A 20,648-nucleotide genomic window follows, 5' to 3' on the forward strand; every position below is an offset into this window, starting at 1 on the left:
ACATGGCCTGATCTTGCGTCCTGGTGCGCCTGCGCAGCTCTCACATGGACGTGGCTAGTTTCAGGTGTGTGAGGAAGTCAGGTGCTAGTCATGAGACCCAGCTGCAGTCCCGGGCGCCATCTTGGGACTGCCGCCACACCCGCTCCCCACATTATGAAGTGGAACAGTGTTACCAGATAGAAAAACTGGTAAGGTCAAGGAGTTTAAGTGACTCTGGCAATTCTCCTAATTAAAAATAAAAGTCAGGCATTGAATTTGCTCCTGCCCACATTCCTGTCCTGGAGTATGTGGCCACAATAACCCACTAAGGATGCATGGACTACAGTTTGGGTAGAATATAACCCAGAGTTCTCCTTGCTAATGCGGTATCAAGATGGGCCCTGGAAGGGCATCCAATAAGCCTCCCTTTCTGGATATTTCTTCCTGCAAAAGATTCTTAATTTCTGGTCTACCCTTAGTATGCTGCAAGTTTCTTTTTTTAATCATGAATGAACAGTTTGGACATGCAAGAACTTTCACTTTCCACTAAGACTGCAGTCCGGGAAGCCTTTGTCAATACTGAGTTTCACCAATGTCTCTTGCAGAAGTTTCCACCACACTCTTGGCACTCATATTGAGAACAACTGGATTTCAGAGAGCCAGGGGAAAATCTGAGGACTGCTGGCATGGGATCTGGAATCCTCACAGTTCCCAGAGGTTTTGGGGTGTCCAAGAGCTTGAGAACCAGACCATTTGCCCCAGCCAGCTCCATTTCTCACTTGGAGAACATATGCTAGGGATCTTACCTTAGGCTAAATTTCATCTCCTCCAAAGCATGTCAGCAGGATGTACCATGAGACTGGCACCCCATGGCAACAAGGAAGGAACGTAGCATAGGACCTCAGTGTGTCACTTCCCTGAGCTGTGCTCACACACCCAAGCAGTGAGGCAGAAGCACAGAACCACAATATATTAACACTTCTGCCCTGCATTATAACACAACAGAAATCTTGATCATGTATTTCTTCCTCAGAATATCACATTGGTGCCCTGTATTGATGACATTAGGCTGACTGGCCCAAGTGTGCAGGAATTAGCAATCACTTTTGATTCACTGGTAACACATATGCAGATCAGAGAATGGGGAAAATAATCCAACCCAAATTCAAGGACAGCCTACCTCAGTGAAATTCTTAGGAGTCCAGTGCTGTGGGGCATGGAAAGATATTCCTGATAAGACGAAGGATGAGGTATTGCACCTGGCGTCTCTCAAAAACAACAGGAAGCACAACAGTTAATGGGTCTCTTTAGATTTGGGAGACAGGACATTTCTCATTTTGGTGTGATACTCAGGTCCATTTACCAAGTGATTCAGAACCCTGCTGACTGGGTATGGGGCCTGGAACAGGAGAAGGATCTTCAAAAGGTCTAGGCTGCTTTGTTGGTTGATTTACCATACAAACATATGACCCAGCTGACCCAATGGTACTTGAGTTGTCAGTGGCACATAGAAATGCTGTTTGGAGCCTTTGAGGGGCCCTTATAGGTGAATCACAGAAGAGCCCTTTGGGATTTTGGAGAAAAGCTACACTATCAACTGCAGACAATTATTCTCCCCTTGAAAAACTGTTCTTGGCTTGCTATGGGGCCTTAGTCAAAACTGAACATATGACAATAGGACACCAAAGTTATGAAGTAACCTGAATTGCACCTTATAAGCTGGGTGGTATAACACACAGCAAGTCATAAAGCATGAGATGCATGGCAGCAGGCTTTCAGAAAAATGGAAGTGGCATATATGAGATTGAACTTGAATTAATCATGAAAGCACAAATAAGTTACATGAAGAAATCGCCCAAATTCTTTGGTTTCTACTTCTGTGAATATTTCATATGATTGGTATGCTGATAAAGAGAAATAGACTTTACCCCAAAAGCTTGACTACCTAAGAAAAAGTTCACAGATCATATGAAGGTCATGAAGAAGGAAGAATAAAATGTAGTAGATGCATCATTTCTTCCTGGAAGGTAGAACAAAATACTCACAAGAGAAAATGCAGAAACAAAGAGTGGAGCAGAAAGTGATTAAAAGATCATCCCGAGGCTTCCCCACCTACCAAGCCATCACAAGTGGAGTCCCCCAAAACCCAATCATTATTGCTTATGCCAAGAAGTGCTTGCTGAAAGATATGGGTGTCTCCTAAGAGTCTCTGCCAGAGCACTACTAATACAGAGGAGCATGCTTGCAACTAACCATTGGACTGAATAAGGGGACTCCAATGGAGGAGTTAGAGAAAAGCCTGAAGGAGCTGAGGGGTTTGCAATACCATAGGAAAAACAACAGGATCAACCAACAAGGCCACACCAGAACTTCCAGGGACTAAACCTCCAAACAGTGGGCACACATTGAGGGACCCAAGACTCTAGCCACATTTGTAGCAGACGATGTCATTGTCCTGCAACAAGTGCAGGAAAAGCCATTGGTCCTGGGAATGCTCATTTCCCCAATGTTGGGGCATGCCAGGGTGTTGAGTTGGGAGTGGGAGCATACTCACAGAAGCAGGTGGGGGGATGAGATAGAGAGGTGGGGAGAAAGGGGATAACATTTGACATGTAAATACATAAAATATCCAAGAAAAATAAAATTTCAAAAACAAGAACATACTTGTGTAGATATTTGTGCTTTATTCCATTTTTGTTAGCATCAATTGAACAGGATACAAATCAGTATTTAGGTGGATATACTGAAATGATGTTCCCAAGGGACATTGATCTATGATAAATTTACAATGCATTTGTGATTGTACAAGGTAGGATTAAATCATGTTCGTTGTATTTATGACATGGTTACTGATTCATTTGGATGTGAGGAATGTTTTTGTCATGTTGGCAAGGGGTGGATTATGATGGCTGTTCTTGGTTATCAACCTGACTACATCTGGAATGATCTATACTACAGAATTGGAGAGCATAGCTGTGATCCAGATCTTGAAGCTGGTAAACACAGCCTTCTGTCCAGGACCTAGACCTAAAGCCATAGTAGTGTAGTGGCCATGAAAAACTTAGCCCCAGGCCAGATAGAACTCACCTTTAATCCCAGGAGACTGAGTCAATCAGATCTCTGAGGTCAAGGCCAGCCAGATCTAGGTCCAGTGGCCCGCCTTTAATCTTGGCCACACCTTATGCTGGAGGCCTATATAAGGACATTGGAATAAGGAAGACTCACTCATTTTCACCTGCCAGAGCATCTGTTGGAACCTGCTTCCTCAGGATTGCAGGCTTTTCACCAGAAGACCAGGTGAAACAACTAGCCTCGTGGGACTGAGCAACTACTAGATTTTTGGACTTCCCATCCACAGCTGCCCATTGCTGGATTAATTGGACTACAAACTGTAAGTCATTGCAATAAATCCCCCTAATATAGATAGCCATTCCACAATGACTCTATAGAACCCTGACTACTTACAGTGCTCTCAGTGTGTGTTTATGTGTGTTTATCTTGCTTTTGCTCATTTGAATTACTTAATTACTGTGTTTAGTTGGAGGTAGTCATCCCCAGCTTTGGCTAAGAGTTTCATTCTAGTATTTTCTCTAGGCTCTAGATTTATGGATAGATATTGTTTAAATTTGAATCTCGCTTTCAACATCTCCTTATCTCCATCTATGTTGATCGAACGTTTTGCTGGGTATAGTAGTCTAGGTTGGCATCTGTTCTTTTCAGAGACGGCAAGGTATCTGTAGGTCCTTCTGGCTCTTACAATCTCTGTCGAGAAGTCAGGTGTAGTTCAGATTCTTCACCTTTGCTTGTGTTAGAATATCCAGGTCATGGAATGTTATCTTACCTTTTCCCCTTGCACCTTTTCATGTTACTTCTTTTGGTTCGTATATTTTGTGTTTTGATTATTGTGTGATATGAGGACTTTCTTTTCTTCTCTGTGACATTTCATAAAGCACAGCATATCTATTTCCATGCTTGTTATTGTTGGATACTACAGCAGTCTATCACTGGTTTGGGAAGAATCACCAGACTGATTTTCATAATGGTGGGCAGTTTGCATTCCCACCACCAACAGAGAATTAACATTTCTCTTTTTCATTTCCTCTCCACCATTTCTTGTCATTTCATACCTTGATGTCAGGATTCTGGCTGAGATAAGACAGAGTCTCAAAGAAGATATACTTTTCATTTTTTTTTTTTTTTGATTGCTAAGGACATCGAGCACTTTTCCAAGTACTGGCACATACTCATATATCTTCACTGGATATCTACAGTCCCATTATGGATCAGATTTCCTCCTTTCTAAATGTTTAGCTATTATTGTGTTCACAAGTTGTCTGCTGTATACATAGCTGGTCATTTGAGTTATTCTCACTTTAGTCTGGTGCTTATTCCTCTCTTACATAGGTTCATTCCGTGATTATACCAATCCTCTTTGAATTGCTTGAGATCCTGAATGAGTTTTCATTAGGTCTCAGGGTGCAGTTATATCTAGAAATTAAACTGCATTATTCAGTGTGGTTTTTGTTGTTTGTTTGTTTGTTTGTTAGGTACTTTTGCAGCAGTTGTTTGTTTTTTGGTTTTGTGGTTTTGTTTGATATTAGATAGAAGCCAGCATTCCTTAGAAACTTGCAAAACAGATTATTCCTTGTCTCTGCTAGAAAAAACACAGTGGTTCACCAGTTAATATAAACCTGTGGTGCTTATTAGCCTAACACAGCCCATCTTGGGCTCATGACTCCATCAGAGTCACAAGTACTTACAGGTTTATAAACAGCAAAGTCCAGCCTTCCCTTCCACAAGTTACTGATCCTTATAATCCCCATGATAGTCAGCCTCTCTCTGTCTCTGTCTCTGTCTCTGTCTCTGTCTCTGTCTCTGTCTCTCTCTCTCTCTCTCTCTCTCTCTCTCTCTCCCCCCCCCCCTCTCCTTGCTATCTCTGCTGTGATTTCTACCACTATGCTGTACCTTCTAATTCTTAACTCACTCTCCTACTTCCTTTTCATTGGCCATGTCCTGCCTGATTTCTTTTCTTTCTGATCTGGTCTCTTCCACAATCCTCTGGATGCTTTTTCTATCTCATTCACCTTAAAAGTAATGCTTCCCAGTGCAAGTTACTTATGCTTACAACATGCTCCTTTTCTTGCTTTTCTCTGATATCTTTAAAATTACAAGGATTAATTAAGGATACTTGGCTCTAAAAATACTCTCCATTCTTTTTATATCTTTAAAAAGTATGCAAAAATACAAATTTTATCTCAGGAGCTGTGAGGGACTGTGTAAATTCTCTTTTTTTCAGAATTTGTAAGTACCTTAGGGATGGTTTAAAAGAAGGTTCATCAAAATATGTACCACAAAGCTACCTTTAAATCTTTTAACAATATGATTCATAATTATCATTAATTAGCAACGATATTTCTATGTATTTTATGGTACTGTTTGCCCTAAAATATTTGCAGAATACTCACTCAATATTTGCAGACAATCTTGTCCTAGTGATTCACTTATCCATTAGTGAATATTTTACATTCTCTTTCTGTCAGTATAGACAGAAGGACACTTCTGATATAGCAACATACAACAGAAAATTGCTTAATGATCTCAAGGACTTATTATTCGGTTTCAAATTAGAAATCCAAGTGACCTGCTCATGGTAGCATAAAAATGTGGTTGTTTTCACACTAATCTTAATAACCCTTCCTATTTCTAATTCATTATTTCCCTATTTTAAAAATTGATAGACTCACTTATACTTGAACCAAGAGCATATTTGGTCATGCTTCTGGCTTCAAAGATACTGTAGGTGAGACAGTGTGACTTGTGACAGAACTTGAGGTTCTGTCTTGCTTATTATTCTATTGCTGTGAACAGACACCATGAAGATGGAAATTAATAACCAAAAACATGTACTATGGGCCTCACTTGCTGTCTCAAAGATGAATCTATGACCGCATACACTGAGAGCAAATCAGCAAGCTGACAGGTGTTTTTCTGTTGCAGTAATTAAGAGCTTAGAACATTTCCAAAACTTACACATAGAGATAGAAGAGGAGACTGAGTGTGGTGTGAGCTTTTCTGAAAGCAAAGTCTTCCCCCGACACCTCCACACACCAGTGATCACACTTGCAAATATGGATTCATGGAGACCATTCTATTCAAACCCCTACAGATTGTTCATACTCCAAATAAATTCACACTACATTTAAAAGAATTCTCCAGGAATACTGGTTTTGATAAATTTCTTAAGCTCTGTAAACCTGTTTTCTGTCCTTATGAACCAGGTCAGCTTTTAGGTACATATGTAGATATCAGGGAGTTCCTGAGAATCAGAGAGTGCAAAGCATGAGCTTATGTCCTGTGTTTCCTTCCAGGAGTGTTCCCAAGCATGGACTCAAGCATCCCAGACTCGGGGGCTGACCTCAGCCAACTGAATGGAAGCTACCACACAGAAACTTCACCTTGTGTCATCGAGTCCCGCGTCATGACTTTGCTTTCCATCATCGTTGCCTTCTTTGGCCTGGCGGAAATGCCATGGTGCTGTGGCTTCTGGCCTTCATGCAGGAATGTCTTCTCTGTCTACATCCTCAACCTGGCTGGGGCAAACTTCCTCTTCCTCTGCACTCACACTGCATTTTCCCTGGAAAAGATCATTGTCCTTTTCACTCCGTTCATCCACATCCCACTGTTGTTCTACCTCTGTCCACACTCGCTTACCTTGCAGGTGTGAGCATGGTCACAGCCATTAGTGCCGAGCACTGGTTGTCTGGCATTTGGCCCTATTGGTATCAGGGCCAGCGCCTAAAACACACAACAACTGTCATTTGTACTGTGCTCTGGGGTTTGGCCCTGCTCTTGAGCCTCCTGGAAGGAAAAAAGTTGTGGATTCCTGGGTAGTACTTATAACCAAGATGTGTGTTGGAAACTTGATTTCATCATAGTTGCATGGTTGCTTGTTTTATTTGCGGTTCTTTTCTCGATCCATTCAAGTCCTACTGGTCAGGACCTTCTGCGGTTCTGGCGGACTCCTGCGACCAAGCTGCATGTAACCATTGTGCTCACGGCACTGGTCTTGGTCATCTGTGGCTTTCCCTTCGGAATTATCTTCTACCTCTTGTACTGGACTACTGAAGTTTATTATAGTATGCCTTGTAATTCTTTCCATGAGACAATTCTCCTCCTGTCCTACATTAACAGCTGTGCCAACCCCATCATTTGCTTACTTGTTGGCTCAATTAGGCACTGTAGATTCCGGTGTGGGACTCTCAGGCTGCTACTGCACAGAGCCATGCAAGATATCCCTGAGGAAGAAGGTGAAGAACTTGAAGAAGTTGTAGGAGAACGAGTACAGAGCAGTACACCCTAGTGCAATAGCTCCGAATGGCTTTAAACAGACACAAGCGACTTTACAAGACAAATTTGCCCTGATCCCTGTGGTGCATTTCACCAAGCCTGTTGAACTGATGACCCGGGGTTGAGTCAGTTGGGAAGTTAACCATTCCCATGAAATTCGATTAATACAACCCCAATTTTTATAGAAATACTGCCTGGAACTCTCCTACTGTCCTTCTAATGAAGCTTCGCTGCATCCCCTTGATATGTGACCCACTGGAAGAGGTGTGGGTCAAGGACTGTTCCCACTTTTGACAAGCCCCTTCTTCTGCAGAAGATCAGGACACTTGAAGACATAACCGCTTTTCATGGGTCACTGAACTTGATAGTGATTAAATGAAAATTATGTTTTATACCTATTTATCTTCTCTACAGATTTTGTCTTCATATTATAAGGATATAATAGATCCACTTTTGTAGTGTACTTTCCCATGTATATACCTTAGACTATGTCTCTGAATTAATAAATATCTCTTAATTTGTATAATGTTCTGGTTTCCTTTTCTGTTGCGAGGGAAACATTCTCCCCCACAAACAACGAAGGAGAGAAATTTTTCTACCTGGATTATATTCTCAGTATAGAGGCCATCACTGAGGAAGGTCATGACAGGAACTCGAGCATCACACAGATCAGTAACTACTGCAAACACTGCTTCTGGCTCCCTCTGCATTGACTGCAGGTCCTACTCAGCTAGCTTTCTGGTGCAACCTACTGTGGGCTATGCTTTCTTGAATTAACTCATATTCAAAATAATTCCCCCAAACCACTTCCAGAGGCCAAGGTAATCTATGCTATTCTTCATTTGTGATTTCTCCTCTCACATGAATTTCAGCTGTGTCACGGTTGGAACTCGAGCTAGCCAGAACATTCCAACCTCTTCTATTTGAAGGACACAGCACTATTGAACCATAAACTTTTCTTCCTTTTTCCTCAAAATAGCATACTATAAAACACAATCTAACTTTAGAAGTCCAATGCTCTTTAAAAATTCCAGTTATTTAAATATCATGTCAATGTATAGCTTCATCATCCAGCTATACAGGAAATTTGAAATGGACTTTTGTCCATTGTTCCCTATACACTACCTTGGTTATTCGCCCAAAGACATGTGTTTTTTCCACTTTCCCTTTGTCCTGATGATCTCTTTCTAGGGATTATTTAATAATCGTTGAACATTTTAAGTGATTATAACAGTTCTCTTTATTCTTGTGACAAAACTTTTGTCCTATTCACATTATTTTTTGTAACTCATAGACTTTGTACCAGACATTCCAATTATATTCTTTTGTAAATTGACATTTCAACTTTAGATGCTATAGTATTTTATTATGTGAACCAAAGATTATCAGAAATCGACATGCACAGGTCTAAGGAAATATTTCAACAATGTGCTGAAATGAGTATGTCTAATGACTCCAAACCCAATTGAGATACTGTTTCTTCATACCTCTATAGGTATGTTGGTCATTCCCAAATCATTTTTTGTTGCCTCAAATATCTCTGCTATTAATGCGTCTTTAAAAATAAAGGTTTAGATGGGGCTAGAGAGATGTCTTCCTTGTTAGGAATACTTGCTGCCATTACTGAAGACTGGAGTTTGTTTCACAGAATGAGTGGAGGGCAGTTCTCAACTACCTGTATCCCTAGTTTCAGAACACCTTCCACTCTCTTCTATCCTCTGCAGGTGCCACAGGTGCCGGTGAATACTCCCTTACAGTCGCACACTTAATACAGATAACAGTTTAAAATTACTTTATCTATTTACATTTCAGCCATTACACCCCTCTCCATGCCCAAGGAAAGTTCCTCATCCCATTACTACTCCCAGTTGTTTCTTAGAGGGTGCTGCCCCTGTCCCTGCCCCAACCTGCATCCCCCTTCCCTGGGACCTCAAGTCTCTGGAGGATTAGGCACATCTCCCACTGAAGCCAACCCAGGCAGTCCTCTGCTATGTATGTTCCAAAAGACTTTGGATTAGCCCTTGTGTGTAGGAATCTTGATCATGTATTTCTTCCACAAAATATCACAATGGTGACCTATATTGATGACATTAGGCTGACTGGCCCAAGTCAGCAGGCATTAGCAATAACTTTGGTCTCACTGGTAACACATGTGCACGTCAGAGAATGGGGAAAATATTCCAACCCAAATTCAAGGACAGCTTACCTCAGCCAAATTCTTAGGAGTCCAGTGGTGTGGGGCATGGAAAGATACTCCTTTTTAGGTGAAGGCTGAGTTAATGCACCTGGCCTGTCTCAACAAAAACCAAGAAGCACAACATTTAATGGGTCTATTTGGATTTGGGAGAGAGCACATTCCTCATTTTGGTGTGTTATGCAGGTCCATTTACCAAGTGATTCAGAAAGTTGCTCACTTTGTTTGGGGCCTGGAACATTGGATGGCTCTTCAAAAGGTCTAGCCTGTTGTGTAGGCTGATCTACCATTGGAACCTATGATTCTGCTGACCCAGTACTTGAGGTGTAGGTGGCACATAGAGATACTGTTTGGAGTCCTTGGTGGGCCCCTATAGGTGAATCACAGAGGAGCCCTTCAGAATTTTGTAGAAAGGCACTACTAGTACCTGCAGACAATTATTATCCTTTTGAAAAACTGTTCTTGGCTTGTTACGGGGCCTTAGTTGAAACTAAACATTTGACAATAGTACACCAAAGTTACCAAGTGACCTTAATTGCACCTCATAAGCTGTGTGTTATAGGTCTCTCCATGTGATAAAGCATGAGATGCAGAGCAGTAGGCTCTTATAAAAATGGAAGTGGCATACATGAAATTGGACATGAGCATGTCATGAAGCACAAGCAAATTACAGGAAGAAATTGCCCATATTCTTTGGTTTCTACTTCTGTCACAATGGAATCTGCTGCCATGCATGCACCTATAGCCTCAGGGGGTATTCCCTATAATGGATATGCTGATGAAAAGAAAGGGACTGTACCCCAAAAGCCTGACTACCTAAGAAAGAGTTCACAGATCATATGAAACCCATTGTGTAGGAGGACAGAATTGTAGATGCATCGTTTCTTCCTAGAAGGGAGAACAAAATACTCACAGGAGGAAACTCATGGACAAAGTATGGAGCAAGAAGTGAAGAAAAGGTCATCCAGAGACTGCCCATCTAATCAGCAGCACGACCAGACCCAGTCCCTATTGCTTATGCCAAGAAGTACTTGCTGACAGGAGCCAGATATGGGTGTCTCTTGAGAGTCTCTGCCAGAGCCCTCCTGACACAGAAGAGCATGCTTAAGCTACCCATTGGAATGAATAAGGGGACTCCATTGGAGGAGTTAGAGAAAAGCCTGAAGGAGCTCTTAGGGTTTACAATACCATAGGGAGAACAGCAGGATCAACCAACAAGGCCACACCAGAGCTTCCAGGGTCTAAACCTCCAACCAGTGGGCACACATTGAGGGACCCACGACTCTAGCCACATTTGTAGCAGACAATATCATTGTCCTGAATCAATAGCAGGAAAAGCCATTGGTCCTATGAAGGCTCATTTCCCCAATGTTGGGGCATGCCAGGGTTTTGAGTTGGGAGTGGGAGCATACTCATAGAAGCAGGTGGGGAGGGGATGAGGTAGAGAGGCGGGGAGAAAGGGGATAACATTTGACATGTAAATACATAAAATATCCAAGAAAAATAAAATTTCAAAAACAAGAACATACTTGTGTAGATATTTGTGCTTTATTCCATTTTTGTTAGTATCAATTGAACAGGATATGAATCGGTATTTAGGTGGATATACTAAAATGATGTTCCCAAGAGACAATGATCTATGATAAATTTACAATGCATTTCTGATTGTACAAGGTAGGATTAAATCATGTTTGTTGTATTTATGACATGGTCACTGATTCATTTGGATTTGAGGAATGATTTTGTCATGTTGGCAAGGGGTGGATTTTGATGGCTGTTCTTGGTTATCAACCTGACTACATCTGGAATGATCAATAGTACAGAATTGGAGAGCATAGCTGTGATCCAGATCTTGAAGCTGGTAAACACAGCCTTCTGTCCAGGACCTAGACCTAAAGCCATAGTAGTGTAGTGGCCATGAAAAACTTAGCCCCAGGCCAGATAGTACTCACCTTTAATCCCAGGAGACTGAGTCAATCAGATCTCTGAGGTCAAGGCCAGCCCAGATCTAGGTCCAGTGGCCCCGCCTTTAATCTTGGCCACACCTTATGCTGGAGGCCTATATAAGGACATTGGAATAAGGAAGACTCACTCATTTTCACCTGCCAGAGCATCTGTTGGAACCTGCTTCCTCAGGATTGCAGGATTTTCACCAGAAGACCAGGTGAAACAACTAGCCTCGTGGGACTGAGCAACTACTAGATTTTTGGACTTCCCATCCACAGCTGCCCATTGTTGGATTAATTGGACTACAAACTGTAAGTCATTGCAATAAATCCCCCTAATATAGATAGCCATTCCACAATGACTCTATAGAACCCTGACTACTTACAGTGCTCTCAGTGTGTGTTTATGTGTGTTTATCTTGCTTTTGCTCATTTGAATTACTTAATTACTGTGTTTAGTTGGAGGTAGTCATCCCCAGCTTTGGCTAAGAGTTTCATTCTAGTATTTTCTCTAGGCTCTAGATTTCTGGATAGATATTGTTTAAATTTGAATCTCGCTTTCAACATCTCCTTATCTCCATCTATGTTGATCGAACGTTTTGCTGGGTATAGTAGTCTAGGTTGGCATCTGTTCTTTTCAGAGACGGCAAGATATCTGTAGGTCCTTCTGGCTCTTACATTCTCTGTCGAGAAGTCAGGTGTAGTTCAGATTCTTCACCTTTGCTTGTGTTAGAATATCCAGGTCATGGTATGTTTCTTACCTTTTCCCCTTGCAGCTTTTCATGTTTCTTCTTTTGGTCCGTATATTTTGTTTTTTGATTATTGTGTGATATGAGGATTTTCTTTTCTTCTCTGTGACATTTCATAAAGCACAGCATATCTATTTCCATGCTTGTTATTGTTGGATACTACAGCAGTCTATCACTGGTTTGGGAAGAATCACCACACTGATTTTCATAATGGTGGGCAGTTTGCATTCCCACCACCAACAGAGAATTAACATTTCTCTTTTTCATTTCCTCTCCACCATTTCTTGTCATTTCATACCTTGATGTCAGGATTCTGGCTGAGATAAGACAGAGTCTCAAAGAAGATATAATTTTCATTTTTTTTTTTTTGATTGCTAAGGACATCGAGCACTTTTCCAAGTACTGGCACATACTCATATATCTTCATTGGATATCTACAGGCCCATCATGGATCAGATTTCCTCCTTTCTAAATGTTTAGCTATTATTGTGTTCACAAGTTGCCTGATGTATACATAGTTTGTCATTTGAGTTATTCTCACTTTAGTCTGGTGCTTATTCCTCTCTTACGTAGGTTCATTCTGTGACTATACCAATCCTCTTTGAATTGCTTGAGATCCTGAATGAGTTTTCATTAGGTCTCAGGTTGCAGTTATATCTAGAAATTAAACTGCACTATGAGTGTGTTTTTTCTTGTTTGTTTGTTTGTTTGTTAGGTACTTTTGCAGCAGTTGTTTGTTTTTCGGTTTTGTGTTTTTGTTTGATATTAGATAGAAGCCAGCATTCCTTAGACACTTGCAAAACAGATCATTCCTTGTCTCTGCTAGAAGAAACACAGTGGTTCACCAGTTGATATGAACCTGTGGTGCTTATTAGCCTAACACAGCCCATCTTGGGCTCATGACTCCGTCAGAGTCACAAGTACTTACAGGTTTATAAACAGCAAAGTCCAGCCTTGCATCCATGGCCTTCCCTTCCACAAGTTACTGATCCTTATAATCCCCATGGTAGTCAGTCTCTCTCTCTCTCTCTCTCTCTCTCTCTCTCTCTCTCTCTCTCCCTCTCTCCTTGCTATCTCTGCTATGATTTCTACCACTATGCTGTATCTTCTAATTCTTCCTCACTCTCCTACTTCCTTTTCATTGGCCATGTCCTGCCTGATTTCTTTTCTTTCTGCTCTGGTCTCTTCCACAATCCTCTGGATGCTTTTGCTTTCTCATTCACCTTAAAAGAAATGCTTCCCAGTGCAAGTTAGTAATGCTTACAACATGCTCCTTTTCTTGCTTTTCTCTGATATCTTTAAAATTACAAGGGCTAATTAAGGATACTTTGCTCTAAAAATACTCTCCATTCTTTTTATATCTTTAAAATGTTTCCCAAAATAAAAGTTTTATCTCAGGAGCTGTGAGGAACTGTGTAAATTCTGTTTTTTTCAGAATTTGTAAGTACCTTAGGGATGGTTTAAAAGGAGGTTCATCAAAATATGTACCACAAAGCTACCTTTAAATCTTTTAACAATATGATTCATAATTATCATTAATTAGCAACGATATTTCTATGTATTTTATGGTACTGTTTGCCCTAAAATATTTGCAGAATACTCACTCAATATTTGCAGACAATCTTGTCCTAGTGATTCACTTATCCATTAGTGAATATTTTACATTCTCTTTCTGTCAGTATAGACAGAAGGACACTTCTGATATAGCAACATACAACAGGAAATTGCTTAATGATCTCAAGGACTTATTATTCTGGTTTCAAATTAGAAATCCAAGTGACCTGCTCATGGTAGCATAAAAATGTGGTTGTTTTCACACTAATCTTAATAACCCTTCCTATTTCTAATTCATTATTTCCCTATTTTAAGAATTGATAGACTCCCTTATACTTGAACCGAGAGCATATTTGGTCATGCTTCTGGCTTCAAAGATACTGTAGGTGAGACAGTGTGACTTGTGACAGAACTTGAGGTTCTGTCTTGCTTATTATTCTATTGCTGTGAACAGACACCATGAAGATGGAAATTAATAACCAAAAACATGTACTATGGGCCTCACTTGCTGTCTCAAAGATGAATCTATGACCGCATACACTGAGAGCAAAGCAGCAAGCTGACAGGTGTATTTCTGTTGCAGTAATTAAGAGCTTAGAACATTTCCAAAAGTTACACATAGAGATAGAAGAGGAGACTGAGTGTGGTGTGAGCTTTTCTGAAAGCAAAGTCTTCTCCGACACCTCCACAAACCAGTGATCACACTTGCAAATATGGATTCATGGAGACCATTCTATTCAAACCCCTACAGATTGTTCACACTCCAAATAAATTCACACTACATTTCAAAGAATTCTCCAGGAATACTGGTTTTGATAAATTTCTTGAGCTCTGTAAACCTGTTTTCTGTCCTTATGAACCAGGTCAGCCTTTAGGTACATATGTAGATATCAGGGAGTTCCTGAGAATCAGAGAGTGCAAAGCATGAGCTTATGTCCTGTGTTTCCTTCCAGGAGTGTTCCCAAGCATGGACTCAAGCATCCCAGACTCGGGGGCTGACCTCATCCAACTGAATGGAAGCTACCACACAGAAACTTCACCTTGTGTCATCGAGTCCCGAGTCATGACTTTGCTTTCCATCATCGTTGCCTTCTTTGGCCTGGCCGGAAATGCCATGGTGCTGTGGCTTCTGGCCTTCCGCATGCGCAGGAATGTCTTCTCTGTCTACATCCTCAACCTGGCTGGGGCAAACTTCCTCTTCCTCTGCACTCACACTGCATTTTCCCTGGAAAAGATCATTGTCCTTTTTCACTCCGTTCACATCCACATCCCACTGTTGTTCTACACTCTGTCCACACTCGCTTACCTTGCAGGTGTGAGCATGGTCACAGCCATTAGTGCCGAGCACTGGTTGTCTGGCATTTGGCCCTATTGGTATCAGGGCCAGCGCCTAAAACACACAACAACTGTCATTTGTACTGTGCTCTGGGGTTTGGCCCTGCTCTTGAGCCTCCTGGAAGGAAAAAGTTGTGGATTCCTGGGTAGTACTTATAACCAAGATGTGTGTTGGAAACTTGATTTCATCATAGTTGCATGGTTGCTTGTTTTATTTGCGGTTCTTTCTCGATCCATTCAAGTCCTACTGGTCAGGACCTTCTGCGGTTCACAGCGGACTCCTGCGACCAAGCTGCATGTAACCATTGTGCTCACGGCACTGGTCTTGGTCATCTGTGGCTTTCCCTTCGGAATTATCTTCTACCTCTTGTACTGGACTACTGAAGTTTATTATAGTATGCCTTGTAATTCTTTCCATGAGACAATTCTCCTCCTGTCCTACATTAACAGCTGTGCCAACCCCATCATTTGCTTACTTGTTGGCTCAATTAGGCACTGTAGATTCCGGTGTGGGACTCTCAGGCTGCTACTGCACAGAGCCATGCAAGATATCCCTGAGGAAGAAGGTGAAGAACTTGAAGAAGTTGTAGGAGAACGAGTACAGAGCAGTACACCCTAGTGCAATAGCTCGAATGGTTTTAAACAGACACAAGCGACTTTACAAGACAAATTTGCCCTGATCCCTGTGGTGCATTTCACCAAGCCTGTTGAACTGATGACCCGGGGTTGAGTCAGTTGGGAAGTTAACCATTCCCATGAAATTCGATTAATACAACCCCAATTTTTATAGAAATACTGCCTGGAACTCTCCTACTGTCCTTCTAATGAAGCTTGCTGCATCCCCTTGATATGTGACCCACTGGAAGAGGTGTGGGTCAAGGACTGTTCCCACTTTTGACAAGCCCCTTCTTCTGCAGAAGATCAGGACACTTGAAGACATAACCGCTTTTCATGGGTCACTGAACTTGATAGTGATTACATGAAAATTATGTTTTATACCTATTTATCTTCTCTACAGATTTTGTCTTCATATTATAAGGATATAATAGATCCACTTTTGTAGTGTACTTTCTCATGTATATACCTTAGACTATGTCTCTGAATTAATAAATATCTCTTAATTTGTATAATGTTCTGGTTTCCTTTTCTGTTGCGAGGGAAAACATTCTCCCCCACAAACAACGAAGGAGAGAAATTTTTCTACCTGGATTATATTCTCAGTATAGAAGCCATCACTGAGGAAGGTCATGTCAGGAACTCGAGCATCACATAGATCAGTAACTACTGCAAACACTGCTTCTGGCTCCCTGTGCATTGACTGCAGGTCCTACTCAGCTAGCTTTCTGGTGCAACCTACTGTGGGCTATGCTTTCTTGAATTAACTCATATTCAAAATAATTCCCCCAAACCACTTCCAGAGGCCAAGGTAATCTATGCTATTCTTCATTTGTGATTTCTCCTCTCACATGAATTTCAGCTGTGTCACGGTTGGAACTCGAAGCTAGCCAGAACATTCCAACCTCTTCTATTTGAAGGACACAGCACTATTGAACCATAAACTTTTCTTCCTTTTTCCTCAAAATAGCATACTATAAAACACAATCTGACTTTAAAAGTCCAATGCTCTTTAAAAATTCCAGTTATTTAAATATCATGTCAATGTATAGCTTCATCATCCAGCTATACAGGAAATTTGAAATGGACTTTTGTCCATTGTTCCCTATACACTACCTTGGTTATTCGCCCAAAGACATGTGTTTTTTCCACTTTCCCTTTGTCCTGATGATCTCTTCCTAGGGATTATTTAATAATTGTTGAACATTTTAAGTGATTTGAACAGTTCTCTTTATTCTTGTGACAAAACTTTTGTCATATTCACATTATTTTTTGTAACTCATAGACTTTGTACCAGACATTCCAATTATATTCTTTTGTAAATTGACATTTCAACTTTAGATGCTATAGTATTTTATCATGTGAACCAAAGATTATCAGAAATCGACATGCACAGGTCTAAGGAAATATTTCAACAATGTGCTGAAATGAGTATGTCTAATGACTCCAAACCCAATTGAGATACTGTTTCTTTATACCTCTATAGGTATGTTGGTCATTCCCAAATCATTTTTTGTTGCCTCAAATATCTCTGCTATTAATGCGTCTTTAAAAATAAAGGTTTAGATGGGGCTAGAGAGATGTCTTCCTTGTTAGGAACACTTGCTGCCATTACTGAAGACTGGAGTTTGTTTCACAGAATGAGTGGAGGGCAGTTCTCAACTACCTGTATCCCTAGTTTCAGAACACCTTCCACTCTCTTCTATCCTCTGCAGGTGCCACAGGTGCCAGTGAATACTCCCCTACAGTCGCACACTTAATACAGATAACAGTTTAAAATTACTTTATCTATTTACATTTCAGCCATTACACCCCTCTCCATGCCCAAGGAAAGTTCCTCATCCCATTACTACTCCCAGTTGTTTCTTAGAGGGTGCTGCCCCTGTCCCTGCCCCAACCTGCATCCCCCTTCCCTGGGACCTCAAGTCTCTGGAGGATTAGGCACATCTCCCACTGAAGCCAACCCAGGCAGTCCTCTGCTATGTATGTTCCAAAAGACTTTGGATTAGCCCTTGTGTGTAGGAATCTTGATCATGTATTTCTTCCACAAAATATCACAATGGTGACCTATATTGATGACATTAGGCTGACTGGCCCAAGTCAGCAGGCATTAGCAATAACTTTGGTCTCACTGGTAACACATGTGCACGTCAGAGAATGGGGAAAATATTCCAACCCAAATTCAAGGACAGCTTACCTCAGCCAAATTCTTAGGAGTCCAGTGGTGTGGGGCATGGAAAGATACTCCTTTTTAGGTGAAGGCTGAGTTAATGCACCTGGCCTGTCCCCGCACCAACAAAGAAGCACAACATATAATGGGTCTATTTGGATTTGGGAGACAGCACATTCCTCATTTTGGTGTGTTATGCAGGTCCATTTACCAAGTGATTCAGAAAGTTGCTCACTTTGTTTGGGGCCTGGAACAGTAGATGGCTCTTCAAAAGGTCTAGCCTGTTGTGTAGGCTGATCTACCATTGGAACCTATGATTCAGCTGACCCAGTACTTGAGGTGTAGGTGGCACATAGAGATACTGTTTGGAGTCCTTGGTGGGCCCCTATAGGTGAATCACAGTGGAGCCCTTCGGAATTTTGTTGAAAGGCACTACTAGTACCTGCAGACAATTATTATCCTTTTGAAAAACTGTTCTTGGCTTGTTACGGGGCCTTAGTTGAAACTAAACATTTGACAATAGTACACCAAAGTTACCAAGTGACCTTAATTGCACCTCATAAGCTGTGTGTTATAGGTCTCTCCATGTGATAAAGCATGAGATGCAGAGCAGTAGGCTCTTATAAAAATGGAAGTGGCATACATGAAATTGGACATGAGCATGTCATGAAGCACAAGCAAATTACAGGAAGAAATTGCCCATATTCTTTGGTTTCTACTTCTGTCACAATGGAATCTGCTGCCATGCATGCACCTATAGCCTCAGGGGTATTCCTATAATGGATATGCTGATGAAAAGAAAGGGACTGTACCCCAAAAGCCTGACTACCTAAGAAAGAGTTCACAGATCATATGAAACCCATTGTGTAGGAGGACAGAATTGTAGATGCATCGTTTCTTCCTAGAAGGGAGAACAAAATACTCACAGGAGGAAACTCATGGACAAAGTATGGAGCAAGAAGTGAAGCAAAGGTCATCCAGAGACTGCCCATCTAATCAGCAGCACGACCAGACCCAGTCCCTATTGCTTATGCCAAGAAGTACTTGCTGACAGGAGCCAGATATGGGTGTCTCTTGGGAGTCTCTGCCAGAGCCCTCCTGACACAGAAGAGCATGCTTGAGCTACCCATTGGAATGAATAAGGGGACTCCATTGGAGGAGTTAGAGAAAAGCCTGAAGGAGCTCTTAGGGTTTACAATTCCATAGGAAAAACAACAGGATCAACCAACAAGGCCACACCAGAGCTTCCAGGGTCTAAACCTCCAACCAGTGGGCACACATTGAGGGACCCACGACTCTAGCCACATTTGTAGCAGACAATATCATTGTCCTGCAACAATAGCAGGAAAAGCCATTGGTCCTATGAAGGCTCATTTCCCCAATGTTGGGGCATGCCAGGGTTTTGAGTTGGGAGTGGGAGCATACTCATAGAAGCAGGTGGGGAGGGGATGAGGTAGAGAGGCGGGGAGAAAGGGGATAACATTTGACATGTAAATACATAAAATATCCAAGAAAAATAAAATTTCAAAAACAAGAACATACTTGTGTAGATATTTGTGCTTTATTCCATTTTTGTTAGCATCAATTGAACAGGATACGAATCGGTATTTAGGTGGATATACTAAAATGATGTTCCCAAGAGACAATGATCTATGATAAATTTACAATGCATTTGTGATTGTACAAGGTAGGATTAAATCATGTTTGTTGTATTTATGACATGGTCACTGATTCATTTGGATTTGAGGAATGATTTTGTCATGTTGGCAAGGGGTGGATTTTGATGGCTGTTCTTGGTTATCAACCTGACTACATCTGGAATGATCAATAGTACAGAATTGGAGAGCATAGCTGTGATCCAGATCTTGAAGCTGGTAAACACAGCCTTCTGTCCAGGACCTAGACCTAAAGCCATAGTAGTGTAGTGGCCATGAAAAACTTAGCCCCAGGCCAGATAGTACTCACCTTTAATCCCAGGAGACTGAGTCAATCAGATCTCTGAGGTCAAGGCCAGCCCAGATCTAGGTCCAGTGGCCCCGCCTTTAATCTTGGCCACACCTTATGCTGGAGGCCTATATAAGGACATTGGAATAAGGAAGACTCACTCATTTTCACCTGCCAGAGCATCTGTTGGAACCTGCTTCCTCAGGATTGCAGGATTTTCACCAGAAGACCAGGTGAAACAACTAGCCTCGTGGGACTGAGCAACTACTAGATTTTTGGACTTCCCATCCACAGCTGCCCATTGTTGGATTAATTGGACTACAAACTGTAAGTCATTGCAATAAATCCCCCTAATATAGATAGCCATTCCACAATGACTCTATAGAACCCTGACTACTTACAGTGCTCTCAGTGTGTGTTTATGTGTGTTTATCTTGCTTTTGCTCATTTGAATTACTTAATTACTGTGTTTAGTTGGAGGCAGTCATCCCCAGCTTTGGCTAAGAGTTTCATTCTAGTATTTTCTCTAGGTTCTAGATTTATGGATAGATATTGTTTAAATTTGAATCTCGCTTTCAACATCTCCTTATCTCCATCTATGTTGATTGAACGTTTTGCTGGGTATAGTTGTCTAGGTTGGCATCTGTTCTTTTCAGAGACGGCAAGGTATCTGTACAGGTCCTTCCGGCTTTTACAATCTCTGTCGAGAAGTCAGGTGTAGTTCAGATTCTTCACCTTTGCTTGTGTTAGAATATTCAGGTCATGGTATGTTATCTTACCTTTTCCCCTTGCAGCTTTTCATGTTTCTTCTTTTG

The 20,648-nt window shown here is 41.4% G+C and overlaps 1 protein-coding gene and 1 pseudogene across 1 annotated transcript; both read left to right on the forward strand.

The window, feature by feature from the left end:
• The first annotated feature begins 6,361 nt into the window (after nt 1-6,361).
• On the forward strand, nt 6,362-7,339 carry LOC116894332 (annotated as a pseudogene).
• A 7,397-nt stretch (nt 7,340-14,736) lies between these two features.
• LOC116894333 (mas-related G-protein coupled receptor member B8) lies at nt 14,737-15,723 on the forward strand. The gene has a single exon (XM_032896026.1). The coding sequence runs from the start codon at nt 14,737-14,739 to the stop codon at nt 15,721-15,723; it is 987 nt and encodes a 328-aa protein (XP_032751917.1).
• The last annotated feature ends 4,925 nt before the right edge of the window (nt 15,724-20,648 follow it).

The sequence above is a fragment of the Rattus rattus genome, chromosome 2, assembly GCF_011064425.1.
Source record: "Rattus rattus isolate New Zealand chromosome 2, Rrattus_CSIRO_v1, whole genome shotgun sequence".
Lineage (NCBI taxonomy): Eukaryota > Metazoa > Chordata > Mammalia > Rodentia > Muridae > Rattus > Rattus rattus.

What these genes read in the sequence shown, in the direction of transcription:
- LOC116894333 (XM_032896026.1), top strand. Translation starts at nt 14,737, where the DNA reads ATGGACTCAAGCATCCCAGACTCGGGGGCTGACCTCATCCAACTGAAT.